The following is a 15,752-nucleotide window of genomic DNA, read 5'->3' as shown; positions in this document are numbered from 1 at the left end:
CCAGCAACTCTTACAGAGATAATAAAAAATCTCTGCTTGTCTCAATTTGTGCAAAAGCACCCTTGTATCTTAGGTAGAAAAAAATATTCTAATATGTGAAGCTCACCTAATTAGCGCCTTGGGGCACCGAAGAGTGTCTTCTTTCATTTAACTGCCTTCCTTTCACTGACTGACTTCTATCTACCACACAGCGTCTAATGGGTTTGAGAAAACAATCTTAATTAATCAAAGACCCTCAGAAACATTTCCAATCTAATAGGCAACGTGTCTGATTGACAGGCGGAGTGAGAGGGTGTTGTTTTGTTGTGTAGCATCATGGAGCAAACGATTACACAGAAACATCTTAGTGAATGATCAAAGCTGGAAACAGCATTGTGGGGAACCTGCTTCATGTCTGTGGTGAATTATTGAGAGACAGTTTCCTTCCTGCCCAATAACAGTCAGATAAAACTCACTAATTGAAATTGAAATTCTGAAAACACGTCCATCTTTTTCTTAATGTCCTGTCTGTGCTGCTTTGAAAGTGGAGAAAAACACCAAGGTCTTCACTGGAAATTGGGGATGAAAAGAAGAGCCTTGTTCTGGTTGTAAGAAATGTGCACAGATGACAGCAGCATAAATGAGGCTCTGGTTTATTCATGGAGGAACCACCTTTCATAAAAGGAATACACAAGGCTAAAATGTGAGGATGTGGAATCTATAAAACTATGTTTCTGTGAATCTGTCAAGGTCTTTAAATGAAAAAACATCAGCAGGTAAAAGCTACGTTATCTGCATTGTTCCACACTCATCGTAACTCTGCATCCGAGCTCGTCAAAAGGTCATGTGTCGAACTTTTCACACATGTAATCACCACTAATCAGTCATTCAATGACGAACATACAGAAGTAAAAGAGTCATTTGTTTCAGTTTTAGCTGAGTAACTCTCTTCTTTGCTGCCTTTATAACCATGATCATCTGTCTCCAACAGCATGATATCATAAATGAAATAAAGCTCAGTTCATATCCAGTCGAGAAAGCCTCAAGGCCATACATAGTCTGACTGATATTACCACAGACTTGGGTCTATACATCAGCACAAGCACCATGAAATTGAAAATGCAATCAGCATGGGGAGCCAGCTCTACTTTGAGCTGCCAACCCTTAAAATTCATCTGGGAGACTTCACCTTCTCTGATCCAGAGTTAGCCTCACTACCTGTCTGTCAGCTTCTGCCTCGTCTACTTCTATTTCATCTTAAGAGCATGCAGTGAACACCCTTTGGCTCCAGTAGTTGTTTCAAGCTTGAAGTGGTCATTTACTTACCTGCAATGTGCATCTGAAACCAAGCATATAAATTACAAACTGTCAGCAGTGACTGCACGATACCAGCATGAAATATATTGCACCCACACCACCATTAACTAGATTCCTAATGGTTTAAAATCCACTTAGATGCACTTACATAGTTTTAGGAAAACAACTTCAGTAGCCACACTGCTCACGAGCTGAAATAAATTATTAAGCATAGGGACAAGAGAGGGGAGTGACCCTCTAGTGGCTAATGACAGCGATAACACCTATAGCAGCTTTACAGAAGAGAAAGAAACAGATGCAAGCAGAAACATGTCATCCACATTTGCACTGATCGTGTTTTGAAAATGTGAACAAGCAATAAACAGAATTAGGTTGTTTCAAGTTACATTCTCATTGCTTAGTTTGTGAAGCACATGACATTCCCCCTGGAACATTTTGGCTCTAAATTGTGATGTCTCACATGATCTGACCTCCGTTAGTCGATGATGACCGCAGGTTTTCACTGTTTTCCTCTCACCTTCACACTCCTGGGATTTGCTGACTGAGGGCCCTGCTTAAAGTAACTGGCAAATCTCGCTGTCAGCTGGTCTATCAAAGTCTGTCTCCTTGTTTTTTGATGATGAAAGTGGTGTGTGCATCATGTTTTATTTATTGATACTTGAATAATTCACATGACTTGAGTCATGTGAAGTCAGTCAGACATTGTTGTGACACATTAGACTTACTCAACATTTTCGCTATAGTGGGTTGCTGAAGTGCTCTGTGTACGTCTCGCTCTCTGTACCTGTGCTCTTATCTCTTTCTCATCCTACTTACTCCACATTTATCATTGCTGTCAGCAGGGCCACTGTTGTTATTTTGTTAAATATATCTCTACACTGACTCTGTCAATCACATTTCATTATGCAATAATGAGTTTTTTCATGACTAGAATGAGAAAAGAATTATTCAGATGTTGCCAACACATCCTAGGAGTTAGTGACTAGAATGGAAATTTCAACAAATAAGACACAGACTTAATTAGCATTTATGCTAAACAGGCCATAGAGAGTGTGTGTGTGAGTGGATGGGTGTGTATGGTGTGGTGTACAGTGTTAAGTGTTGACTGCTGCTGGGGTGTGGTGTGCTACTTGTAAGACACCAATGTGAGTGTGTGTACGCATGCTCTCCAGTGCCTGTGTGCACTGTATGTGAGTCTGTGTGTGTGTGTGTGTGTGTGTGTGTGTGTATACTGTATGTGCAGAGAGGGGACAGGCTGATTCATCGTCGCATTTGGTTTTGCAGACAAGCTTGGAAAGCAGCTCTTTGCCTCCAACATCAAATATTCAGCACACCTTTTCCGAACGCTAAATCTTCACACCTCAAAGCTCTTTGTAGAATAATGATAGTGTTTACCTGCAAGCAGTGAGTCTCCTGAGGACGTCATAACTCTTCTCTAATAGAAAACAGAAGTGGGAGCTGAATAGTACAAACACAAAAGGCACAGTGCTTTTGAGAGTTAAGTGAAGAACAGCTTGTTTCTCCACCACCAACAAGATCTCTCACAACATGCACACAACTGGTAAAGGTTTACAGCTCCTCAGCACAGTTTGAATAGGACAACAAAATGTTCCAGCTCTCCATTTGCCTTCCAGCACTTATATACAACATGTAGCCCCCTCCTCGTTCTCACCAGAACCAATTTCCTTTCAGACATATAGTGTATATTTGTAGTTGCTATATTCAATGTATATATAGTGCATTATATTTAGTGTCCTACCTCTATCAGTGCCAAAAAGTCATCGTCAAAGTATCAACATGTACAGAAGTATAATGTTTTCAAGCCCTGAAGAACTGGCATTAAAAAAGAAGCACATAAATAAATATCTCACTACATGACTTGTTTTAATCTTAATTAAAAATATTTAATATTTTATTATAAACAAATTAGCATTAATATACATAACTTAACTACACGACTCAGTAAAACTCAGCATTGTAGCTTCCTGTTTTTTGCCTCAGCATTTTAACCTCCCTCCATCTCAGACTCCAACTCCAAGACTGAGAACTTACATGTTCCAGTTTGTCTCTCCTGCGAAGCCAGACGCTGGCTGAATAGTCCTGCTGCTGCACTGCCGTTATTATGGAGCTGGCTGGAATCCCGGAGCCTGTGATGCTGAACCCTAACCCCTGACCCTTCAGGTCCTGGCCACCCATTGGCCCGCGAATCCCTCGTAGCTCCATTAGGTTAAATGGATGGGTGAGCAGTCGCGAATCGAAACGAGTCAAGAATCAATTAACTTCTGGATCTCCTGTTAACAGCTGTAGAAATAACTTCCTTCTTTCGAAGCATCATGTATATTTAGACTGTGATGTCTGCACCCAGATTACTGCCTAGGAACACTTAGTATTTTTCTTCCACACAAGCGTTCATCTCCAGTGAGCTGTCTTCTGCTTGTCTTCAGGTGGTTAAGAGAAGGTTTTCAATACTAACCTTTACCTTACCTATTTACCTATAACACACAAGATCTGAGTTTGAAAGTTGATATTCTTCAAATGCTTCTCCAAATAGCTTTTAATGTGGTCATGCTATGTTCGTAAAATAGGGTAATCCCCGTCTTCACCAGTATTGGCAAATGTCTACAGGCTGTAGGAAATCCTCTTCCACTGTCTCTCCATAGAGCTTCACCTCCTCTCAATAATGCAGAGATCCTCAGTTTTTGCTAAGCTACACTGGACTGGGTTTACCTTAGCACAGACCTGTTCAGCTCAGGTCTCAGCAGACCTGGGACTCAGACGACTCTGATCAGGACTTCCATCGGTTCAGGCATCCCCAGTGTGGGAGCATGTGTGCGAGGAAATAGAGGAGAGAGTAGAAGGGAGGGGTCGAGAAACTCAGAGAAAGATGTAGAAAGAGAGAGGGGGCAGGGAGAGTTGTGGTGATGCTGATGCAGCGTCACAGAGGAAGGAGAGACCCCAAAACAAATGATTATATTCACTACTTTTCTCAGACACATTCCTCCGTGCAGCCACTTCACTACTCTCTCATGTTTTTTCCAGATGTCCCTCATGTTATATGACTATTCTCCTCCTCCTACATGTTGCCATTGTGCTCAATCTCAGTCATATTTGCTGCCCTGTCATGTTACGTCTTTATTCACCACTCACAACTCAATATTAAAGCATAAAGTTTGTTCCCTTTCTTATGAAGCTGTGTTGCTTTGACTCTGTGAACAGGATGGTTTCCTAGGCTACATGTGTGCACTCCTGACCACACACACACACACACACACACACACACACACACACACACACACACACACACACACACACACACACACACACAGAAACCTTGGCACATCACAGCAGAGTGGTGCAGTGAGGCTGCGGTAGCTCTCCTCCCTTACCTTGCCTTGGCATACCTCATTATGTCAGAGAAGCAACAGAGCTTGTAAACTTTAATTGGACAATAAGTGGCATCAGCAACCAGTATCTGGACAATGCTACATACACACGCCATATAAATGGAATCATTAATAGCGAACAGCCAGTGCATCTTAACTCACAACACCGGAAACAGTCCATTTTAATTGCACGTCTTGACTCCCGGCTTCTGAAATGCTCACGACTAGCCATTCAATACCAAGACACTCTACTCATCCTATGAAATAATTATTATAAAAAAATATGTGAATGTAAATGCAGGCATGTTCTAAGCAGAATTTAAATTTATTTTCTGACGCTGCCAAAAACATGATGTCTTGAGGATTAGTCTTCTACTTTACTAAGTTTACAAAGACAATATCGCCCCATTATCTGCTTATCTATTCCCACCCATGTGAAATGAACTGTCTGTGGCGTATTTTATTGAATTTGCTGATTGCTATTTGCTAAATAGAAAGATATACTACTTATTTCATATTAGCATTCATCAGGAAAATGATTTTGACACCAAGAATCACAGTATAACTAAAGGATCTGCAGCGAGTCTGAATTACAGAATAACAAATTCTCCAGCAGAACAGTCTGAAGAAACTGGTGTATTCACACACGTCAATAAAAATCTGTGTGAGTGTGGGAAGATAAATATTGCCCAACTTTACTCATTTATCTGTTTAGTTAGACAAGGAATCTATATTTCAATTAATGTATAGCTCCTTCTATTTTTTTTCAGTGTATTCCATCCCAGTAATGTTGAGTCATGGCTATTTGTGAAGAAGCTTACATTTTAAATAATCTAGGTCCGTCTACAAAGTCCCTGTTATTCAGCCCTGTTAAATTCCAATCACATTCGCTCTGCAGAGTGTACTATCAGTAGCCATCAATGGAAACACCAGCTGAATACTGAACACTGAGGTTAATGATGGAACTTATCTGGACACAGGCCAATTCATCCAACAAATAGAGTGAGCCATGCTAAAAGGCTTTCAGGTTTATGCCATGGAGAAAAGCATCCCATCGTATGGAAGACGTCTGGAAGATGTCTGACTGATGAAACGCTTTCATTACACTACACTGGAACAAATATGATCCCTATTAACAGCCAGATTGGTAAAATATCAAAACTAAAAAGTGTAGTACAGCACCATCCAAAGTGCCACAGAGCCAAAAGCAGTGCACAGAGTTTATGTCTCAACACTCAGGGCAGAGCACAGGTTATGAAGCTATAATTCAGTACTTTTGAAACAAGAGGCAGCAGCGGTCAGTGTGTTTTCACACCCAGTGAGAAAACCAATGAATAGACCGAGAAACAACTTGTTATTTTTAAAGTTTGCTTTCTTTCTTCTAAACTAATTCATTTTCTACCTGTTGTACTGTAACATGTGCAACAGCTTAAAGTATTCAGCTCAAATAATATATATATATATATATCGATAATGAATAATAATAGATGAATAATACACTGTGCATTAGTGCAGGTTCGGTGGAGGATTTGTAAAGCTGTACACTGGGGTCACCCATGAAGACATCAGACAAATCTATAACAGCTATTATATACAATATGTCATTGCATGAATAAAGAATGAATATGTAAGAATGGTTGTAAGATAGTCAGACTGTCAGAGATCTCTCCCGGCACAGATGAGAGTCATCATACGTTATGTATATTAAAATGAGTACAAAGGATGTGGTGATGCTAACATAACCAAATGGGAAGAGAATTCAGGTTGTAAAGTGGGAAGCAACCTGCGTCTCACAGTTCTTAGAAAAGTGTGTCGTGTCCCATATGAGGAACCCACAGCAGATGACAATGCAGAAGCTGAACTTTTGGAATTGAATGCTCATCAATGAAATGAAGACAGTGCTGCTTATTAAAATATCCAGTTGTTTCAGTGTCTCATGTCACTTTTACATGATTTATTACCTGTAAAATAAATAATTTAGAGGATTTAGAGGATGTACCCAGTGCTCTGATTATTTCATCTTCAAAAAATCCCCACTGCAAAACAGAGTACTGCCTTTAACTACTGTCTCTAGTGTACACGTGGCTTTATCTTTCGTCCGTCCTTTGGATAAGAATAATTCTATCTGCATAAACTATATTTTATCCTGTAAGTAAAGATTTAGCATCAGCGCTGTTGAGTAATAGTTATAATAAAAGTTATTTATTGTTTTACTGTTCACTTTTGTTTTTATTTCACTACTTATTTTAAGCATACTGTGCCTTTTGACATCATAACAAATAAAATATATAATATATTATAATAATATATGTCTTCGCATCTCAGTTAGTACAAAGATGAATCCATAGTTAGCCCCCAACATTAATGGCATATGAATATACATTACTACAAAACACATCACTGTAATGATTGCACCACAAACTCAGACGACTTTCATTTTCAGTGCTGCCCAAAGTCAGCTAAACATACCTCAGTTAAAATCAATAATTAATAATAATTCCCCCACAAACTGCACTGATGAACAGAGACAGCTTACCTCCATCATTCCTTCCAGCTATTAAACACCTGCAGTCTATGGTAGCATGTGACCGGTGTTCAGTCTCACAGAAAAGAGTTATGCACACTGCTAAATTCCAGCTTGAGCGACCGTTAAAGACTGTGGTCCATCAGGATCATCCTGTGATAACCCCGAATAAGAAAAGGTTAATGGAAGCTGCGTTGCCAAGTTTAAGGATTAAATATTTTTAAGGCCCTCTAGAGTGAGAAAGACCTGCAGGAGAAAAATGTCTACAAGCAATCATTAACGCTGTGGCAAGAGTAACCTTCCAAAATTAATCTAAAATTGAGACCTTTACATGCTGTTCTGTATTGGAGTTTCTGTCCTTCTGTCAGATGGCAATCACTCTCTCTGTCTCTCTGGTAAAATGTCCCCTCTCCATCTTTCTCAGTTCACTTTCTCACCTCTTGTGACTCTGAGCTCTGCCATTTGTTCTCACTTTCACAGACACTCAGTGAATCACATTTGTGACCAGTCATCCATGCTCTCAATACTTGCTGAGGAAGAGTCACCCTCATCCTGCGTAATCACCAAAACGATGTAATCACAACTCTGGTGGCAGAGAGAGCTCGTCTAACTGGTTTTCAAACCTCAACATCTTTCTTCAGCCATGACGACAAACTTGATGCACAACTAATTAATAAGTATTTCATTGCTTCGCAATATCCGTCTTACTATTTATTTACATAAATTCTCTCTCACACTTTTTTTCTCTGTGTTTCATTAAAACGTGGGGTGATGAAAATATTGCCAACGTTGAAGAATCTGCTTTACAAAGCGTACAAAGCATTAGACAATATGTGGGGAATTAGACACCATTGGGAAGGCTATCTGTCAGGTTATCTGTAGCTACTAATTACTACAGTACCTCATATTGTTTTTTGAGGATAATAATATTGTTTACTGGGAATTTATTTACTTTACCATGACGAACCTGGCGTTGTTCTCCATGAGTAACCGCTGGAGGGCAGTAAGCTTTATTTTCAGCACAGAAAGGTTCGAAGAAGAAGAAGAGGACAAACACGAAGAAGAAACAGAAGAAGAAACAGAAGAAGAAACATGGCTAATGACAAGGTCGGTTCACAACTTTTTATTAAGTTTACACCGTTTGTCTTACCGTTATAACAGTCCACCAGTATTGGTTAATTTATCGATTAACTTGAGCTGCTAACGTTAGTTTATGCTATTAAAGAAAAGACTAGCTTTACGTAGCATGGGGATGTTGATTAGCTAAACTAACGCTAGCCTTTTTAGCATTAAGTTTTCCCTTAGCATTAGCATTAACCTGGGTGACATCTAGCTAGTTGCCTACTTGGAAAGATTTGTTGTTTTTACTACATCTGTGCTTCTGTGAATACACAAACCATCAACAATCTTTTAAAATAAAAAGAGACTTCATAACTAACTGCGCCAGTTGCTAATACAACGATATATTGACTTAGCATTCATGCTAACTACTCGTTAGCTAGTTGGATAACTTTAGAGAACTTGTAATTAGCTTAGTTCACATCATATTTCCGTGATGTGGACGTTTGTAGCCGAGGAAAATACGACCTGTTCAGACTAATTCAGTGGGATTCAAGTTAGAAATGGCGTCTCAAGTTACTATCAATTAAAAAGTAAAGAGGTAACGCAACACTAGATAATGTTGGCCTGGAGTTTGTTATGAGAAAGTGAAGTAGCGATTTAGCGTTAGTGTTAGGTTAACACTAAGTTAACTGCAGACTAATGTGATATTATGGTATATATCCCTTTGGTCATAGCCAGATTAACCTCCTATGGGAACGACAAGTTGTTGTTGGGGGCTCCTCCCTGCAATTATATGACATTATATATATGTTATTATTTCCTTAGACACTCAAAAAAAAAACAAAAAAAAAAACAACCAGCACTAAAGCTTAAACCAAAACATTCACAATTACATGTAGTCATTTCGACTTACAAGTGAGGAACAAGGCAAGGAAACAAAATCTAATCAATAATTAGATTTAAGTTAATAAAAAAAAAAGTTAATAGACACATACCGTTTTGCAACAGATTTGAGATTATTCGACATCAACTTTGGGTTTTGGTAAAATATAGTTTTAGAAAATGAACTTGTCCTGCGTGTAATAAAATGGGCATTTCATTACTGTCTGATGTTGAACAGTAGAAACAGTAGACAAATCCATTGTTAGAGTAAATAAATGTGAGAGGTGTTTGTATTTAAAGCAATTGCTGTTTGCAACCTTACAGAACCTGTGTGAAATGACCTTGTCTTGCCTGATGTTTTCTGTATGCTAGGACTTTGATAAATGTCCCCAGTATAAGCTAAAAATTCAGACCGGGCAGCTCTTCCTTTTTTTACAGTTTAGAAGCCAGCCTCACTGCTGATGTACCTGAACTACTTCTCACCTAATTAAAAGTAGATTGAATGTGGATTCTTTGAGTCTAATCCATCTGTCAGTGTTATGAGAACTCATATTCCATATGTACATGTAAACCCACCATAACTAACCCTTATCGATATACAAAAGTTTTTGAGAACTTCAGGTCACCTCCACTAACCTACTGAATCTGTGTTTGCATGGTTATGTAGAATCCTCTGGGCCAACTGAAGGAACTGGTGGACCTGAAGGACCAACTGGAGGATATTCAAAGACGAGTGGAGGATGAGATACAGGCTGGGGTTCCCCCAGTAAGGCTCATATTACTTGAATTTTCGTGTAAATTTTATTTACATGTCAGGCAGTTATAAACACAGATGAAGTGACTCATCCAATCTCACCTTTCTTCTCCAGGGAGGCAGTGTGCTGGCTTCTCCTTTTCTGAAGGGCTTTTTGGCTGGGTACATTGTTGCTAGGCTACGCTCTTCAGCACTGCTGGGTGTTGCTGTGGGAACATGTACAGGAATCTATGCAGCACAAACCTATGCTGTTCCCAACATTGAAAACACCATCAAAGACTACATCAACAACCTGAAAGGAGGACGCAAGTAAGAAAAGATGAGGAAAAGTAAGAAGACATGAAGGATGGAGAACAATTGCATCAGGGAACAAATACACATTTTAAAAGTTAAAAACCTTTTAATGATTGTTATTCTCACCTCACCTTGGATGAGTTATTAGAAAAAGTGTCAATCAGCAAAAAATATCTGGTAAAACAGATTTGTTTTTCTTTAGTTTATTTAAGTTATGTTCATATGAATATTGGAGTTCTTGGCTAACTAGGTATGCAAGTTGTAATTGGTTGAGTCATCCTTTTTGGTGACTCCTGCCCTCGGAAATCAATTATTGCAGCTTTACCTACGTTGCACTTAGCTCAGGGGGTGATTTAGCATGTTAACGTTGTTTCACTTCACACCTCATGGTGCTTCTCTGTGTAAAACTATTCAGCTTCATTACGTTTATGTTTCTGTCGTAAAAAAAAAATTCTAAAAATCTATACTAATACGGAAATGTATCTCTGAGAAGGTCATGCTTCTGTGTGTATTCCACTTTGCAGTGCTCAAACAGCTAGACTGTTCTTATCTAGACAGCTAGTCATAAGCCAAAGTGGAATTTTGTTGAAGTGTAGCTTTTAATTGCACTTGGGAAAATAACAAGTATTATATCATAAATATATACTAAGAGTGCCTGCTCCGGGCTTGATATTATCATCTCATGCTGTATGTGCAATAGCCTTTTCCTGATGGATTTTGGCTGCCCTTTTCATATGCTGGAAACTATTTGAGCTTTTGCACTTCTATAAATGTGTGTGTTTGAAACTGTAAGGTTTGTTTTTATTGTTTTCCTTTTTGAAATATATTAACTGTACGTTTGCAATATGTCCATATGGAAGCAGGACACTAATCTGACACCTCAATGGTGGCACTAAAAACTTAAATTATTAATTCTTATTAATTCATTTTCAATTTGCTTGTCAGATGTTTCCCTTTATGCATTTTAGACCCACAATTATTAAAAAACACAAAAATTGATTTTAGAAAATCAAACCATATTTCTGCATCTTACTTTTTTTTGCCAAAGTACTGTATTGAAATTGTTGTATTATACAGGTCTTATAACTGGTAGGAGATATTACAAAAAATCCATATAGGAGATAAGTTTGTTTCTGTTTGTATTCATATTAGTATTTAATTTGAGTGGAAAAACAAAAGTACCGTATGTTTTGTAACTGGAACCCAGAAGCAACAGGTGCCTATTGACAATCATTGTGTTTTCATGTTTAATTTCTGTCATGTATATTTCTTTAAACACTTTATATTATGTGGAGTAATATAGTATATCATGATGCATAAGTTGACTTTATTTCCCGGGCTAAACTGTCTCATTTGCCAATATTTTCCCTCCTGTACCTCAGTGTAGAAGTATTAGACTCTTTGGAGTTTTAAACTCCATGGTGATACTGTAAAACCACAGAAACTGTCTTTAGTAGGTTTATTTGGGTTGTTCAAATAAATGAGCAAAATACAGTTTGTACTTGTCTCAGTTGTATCTAATTGTGCACAAAAATACTTTCAATCACAATTTCATCCATTTAACTTTAGTCAAACATTCAAATCCTTAATCTCTTTATATGAATAATTTAAAATGTGATGTACAGCACTTTATTCTTACATATTGCCAAAAATCTGCTCTTTACAAAATATATTAATAATTGATCTCTGCCCACACCCAATTGAATTGCCCCTTGGTTTATGCTGTTGTTATATCAGTGATCTTGAAACTTAAAAGTACCCAAAATAAACAATTTAAAAGTCCTTATGTTTTACTATCAAATGTAAAAACCGAAAGATGGTTTGTAATCAACAGCCAAAGACGCCTCTGTCCATATAATATTGGTTGCAAATAAGATTAAAGCAAGCAGATAGGTGGGTATAAGCTTGTAAGTTATCAGCAGTAAATAAAACCCAATTGTCTTCTTAAGTGCTACAAGTCTGATCATTTTAAGTGGCTTGAATCTAGAGATGACTGCATCAGCCTCAGTTACCTAACAAAGAAAAAGAGAAAACAATTCAACAATATATATAAAACAGTGATTCAAAGTAATAGAAAGTAATTTACAAAAACAAGCCAGAAGTATTTAAATATTCTAGTCTACAAAAATAACTTCTTGATCAACATACATTAAGCTACAGGAGTGAACTTCATATGATCACATCTGACAGTGTATTGCTCTTATACACTTTACATACATAGTAAATCAGAGGAGCACCAAACATTTACTCACCACAGTATTAGGCCTCGATTTCAGAAAGAGGCAGAGTGTTCAGGCCACCTACGAAGACACATGTTCAACCATTAATAACATTATCATTAAAATAAAAAGTTTCAAAATGATCATTATTTACAGAATAGCAGGTTTTCACATCAGCATTAAAACTCAAATAATGAGTAAACTTTTTTAATATAAAGGAAAATCCTGCCCTACTAACAAAATCCTAGATCTGCATTAAAAGGAATCATTATTTCTTGGACAGTGATGTATCCAAACATCTCAAACTTTTCTTTTTTAGAGATCTCCTGCCTAACACAAACTTTCTTGGTTGTGACATTACCAGTCAGATTAGATTTAGGTGATCTAGATTTAGCATGTGAAACTGTGCATTTTGTGCCACTGAAAAATTCTGATTTTAATCTGAAATTTGGATTATTTTCCATGAAACTATGGAAATCCATGGAAAATACAATAACACAACATTCAAATCATTTCATGACCAGTTATCTTATCTCACCACTGAAGACAGATGTCTTGCAAGTGACCTGTTGCCCATTGGCTGGGTTCACACACCAGCACTGGGTCATGTAGCACTGCTTGACACGATACAGACCGCGCTCATCACAGTCAGGGCGGAAACCTGGCACCTGCACGGGCTTCACACCAGCAGCCTCCAGCTGGCAGTCAGTGAGCTGCACAGGATCTGAGAGAGGAGAGCGGGGGACTTAAATCACCTTTGTCTTGCAGAAATCATATATTTCACACACACACATCACATTGGTTACAATATATGTGTAAAATAATAATAATAATAATGAATAGGGACTCATACATATAAATATACACACACTGAACGTACCAGATTTCCCTGGGGATCCAGTGGAAGCCTCCTGCAATACAATCAGTGAAACAAAATTGAGAACAGAAAAACGGTGAGACCACAACTTAAATTTGAATATGAGAGGAACAAGACAAACATTGCTGTCACTGTATTTAAGCATGCTATTTTATTGTCCCATTAAATTAAAGATATATATCTGCTCCCCCAACATAACGGGTTAAATCACTGATATATCAAATTATGTAAAAAGGTTTGCAGGGGAGAAAAGAAACTTGTCTGTGTATTAATGTAAAAAAAACTAAACAATATATCAATTAAGAATAAAACTCATATTTTGTAATCGGTATCTGTATTAAGAATGTGGTTTTGGACTATTTTACCTCGTCCACAGAGTCGTCCATCAGCTTGGGCAGGGCATTCATGGGAATGTGCATCCGCATTGGCACAGAAACTACAGACAGAAACAGAGTGAATGTGTGAAAGAGGTCGATCTGGATGATGAAAGTTGTAACACATTAAAATAAACATAATAAAAAACTGTAGAGAAAAAACAGAAATTTAAATTCAGTTCAACTCTTTGCGATTCTAACGTCAGTGAAAACTAGTCGTTACACAGCTGCTTTTTAGTCTTCAGAAGATCCATTATTTGTTCAGTTCGCTGACAGAAAGTATTGAGTTAAGTCAAATAATATATTGATTAGATAAAGATGAATCATTATTTGGTTGGGTGTTGGGTGTTGGGTGCCCATTTCATCAATTAGCTGCCCACCAGCTGTTGATAAATGAAGCTCCTATGTGGCCTCCTCACCAGATCTTCCGTTTGTCAGCTGTTCCTTCAGGTTGTTGCTTTGCTCCTCCAGAGTTTTGATGTCACTTCTCTGGCTCAGGAGGAAGTAGGCAATCATTGCCTGACCCATGATCAGAACGCAGGCCAACAGGGTCAACCCTGCCACCTTGTAGGCACGGGAGGAGCGGCCGCTGGAAAACAAGCAGAGGAAGAATCAGTGAGGCAGCGAGGGGATTGGAGGTGGAGAAGGGCAGAAGGACGGGTTCAAATGTTACACTCAATGTGACGGGATCATGTCGTGCATAATCATCACCATCAATCTGAACTGGTCAGGTACTGACATGTTATTAACATTGGCTTATGATTGAAAAATAAATGGTAATTATATCTACACTGGCTAAAAGGCGACTGGAACCAAATCCTTAGTCTGGAGAAGGAGATGAAGAGTGACAGTAGAAAAGGTAGATTTAAAGACGAGGGAGGGAAATGTAAAGTATGAGGAACATTACTGAGACTCATAACTGGCATAGATGTAGGGAGAATTTTTTAGCAACAGGAATCTTGGCCATGAAATGTACTGTGGCACAATGACATCAACTAAGGAATGAAATCAGTTGTTGCCAAGCAGATACTTTTTTAAAAGTGCAGTTTCAGTAACTCACAGCAAGTCAGACTGCACTGACACACTAGCATGTTTTTTTTAACGCGCTAATAAAGGTATTATCTTTATATATTATCTTTAAATATCATTTTGGTCACTGTTGTTGTTCAATTCCTTTTCACAGAGATGAACAGAAACCAACTGCTGCTGGTAAAGTAGAACAACAGACATTGAAAAGGTCTTGTTACCTTTTCAAGTTGACATAATTTGATGTTTGGTCAGATTTAGTGTTTGTTTCTCATCACAACACTGAACTAAGCACATACACACCAACGTACCCCGGAGATGGTTCTCCCACATCGATGGCAGTTTGCTGGCTGGGAGCTCTGATGAGAGGCTCAGTTGAATTCTCGGATTCAGGCATCTTCACACAAGCACTAACCTGGAAACACAAACACAAACACAGTCATGTACAGGTATCACACACATATACAAACATTAACATGTCTTCATAGCCTAAACACAGGCAGAGAAATATTACCTTTCTTTCCCTTGATGCTTCGAGCTATTTCCCAAGTATAAGTGACAGATTTTAGTGAAGTTTTTCCCTTTAGGTCTGAAGAGACAAGAACCAGAAGGAACTGAGAGAAGTGGGAGGGGAAAATCCACACTCACAGCCTCAACAAGCACATTGTGCTCTGACTGGGGTTTTACTAAGAGAATTTCTGATTGGTTGCTGATGTTTCTGCATCATCTGTTACCAGGAAGAAGACTATGTTATTTGGCAATGCTCAAATATAGAGGTGTAAAATGTATAATATTTATATGTGTATCTTTTTAACACAGTCTAAAACATTATATGAAATATAATTATAATGAATATTTGTGAACATTTGTTAAAAGACTGATGTTAAACACACAATGTCTGTACACACAATAGCCCATTGTTATTCGTTATTATTAGCTTTGATCTTTTAATAATGGTACTATTATCTTTCACTGTTTAACTAGTAGTATTAAGGCTTTTTTCAAGTACTACCATTATTATACTACCACTAGGCTACTTTCTTTTACCCCAGTGTGTTATT

General features: G+C 38.0%; 3 protein-coding genes across 3 annotated transcripts in view; 1 reads left to right on the top strand and 2 right to left on the bottom strand.

Annotated features, from left to right (window-relative positions):
- LOC113158242 (inactive phospholipase D5-like) overlaps positions 1 to 3,519 on the bottom strand; it is a 38,037-nt gene extending 34,518 nt beyond the window's left edge. Inside the window, exon 1 of the mRNA XM_026353995.1 lies at positions 3,349 to 3,519. Coding sequence (XP_026209780.1) covers positions 3,349 to 3,519 — 171 coding nt within the window. The remainder of the gene's footprint in view (positions 1 to 3,348) is intronic.
- A 4,757-nt stretch (positions 3,520 to 8,276) lies between these two features.
- LOC113159267 (SLC35A4 upstream open reading frame protein-like) lies at positions 8,277 to 11,230 on the top strand. Its single transcript, XM_026355873.1, has 3 exons — positions 8,277 to 8,310; positions 9,815 to 9,913; positions 10,017 to 11,230. Exons 1-3 carry the CDS (start codon positions 8,296 to 8,298, stop codon positions 10,212 to 10,214), a joined length of 312 nt encoding a protein of 103 aa, XP_026211658.1. The 5' UTR covers positions 8,277 to 8,295; the 3' UTR covers positions 10,215 to 11,230.
- Positions 11,231 to 11,640: 410 nt separating this feature from the next.
- cd74b (CD74 molecule, major histocompatibility complex, class II invariant chain b) lies at positions 11,641 to 15,348 on the bottom strand. The gene is made up of 8 exons (XM_033326361.1): positions 15,206 to 15,348; positions 15,003 to 15,106; positions 14,085 to 14,254; positions 13,657 to 13,727; positions 13,295 to 13,325; positions 12,953 to 13,138; positions 12,448 to 12,495; positions 11,641 to 12,207 (listed from the first exon to the last, which is right to left on the bottom strand). Exons 2-7 carry the CDS (start codon positions 15,086 to 15,088, stop codon positions 12,455 to 12,457), a joined length of 585 nt encoding a protein of 194 aa, XP_033182252.1. The 5' UTR covers positions 15,089 to 15,106; positions 15,206 to 15,348; the 3' UTR covers positions 11,641 to 12,207; positions 12,448 to 12,454.
- Positions 15,349 to 15,752: the final 404 nt, after the last annotated feature.

This window comes from Anabas testudineus, chromosome 15, assembly GCF_900324465.2.
Source record: "Anabas testudineus chromosome 15, fAnaTes1.2, whole genome shotgun sequence".
In the NCBI taxonomy this organism is placed as follows: domain Eukaryota; kingdom Metazoa; phylum Chordata; class Actinopteri; order Anabantiformes; family Anabantidae; genus Anabas; species Anabas testudineus.
Note: the sequence above shows the minus strand (reverse complement) of the source record. Positions and strands in the feature narration are given on the sequence as shown.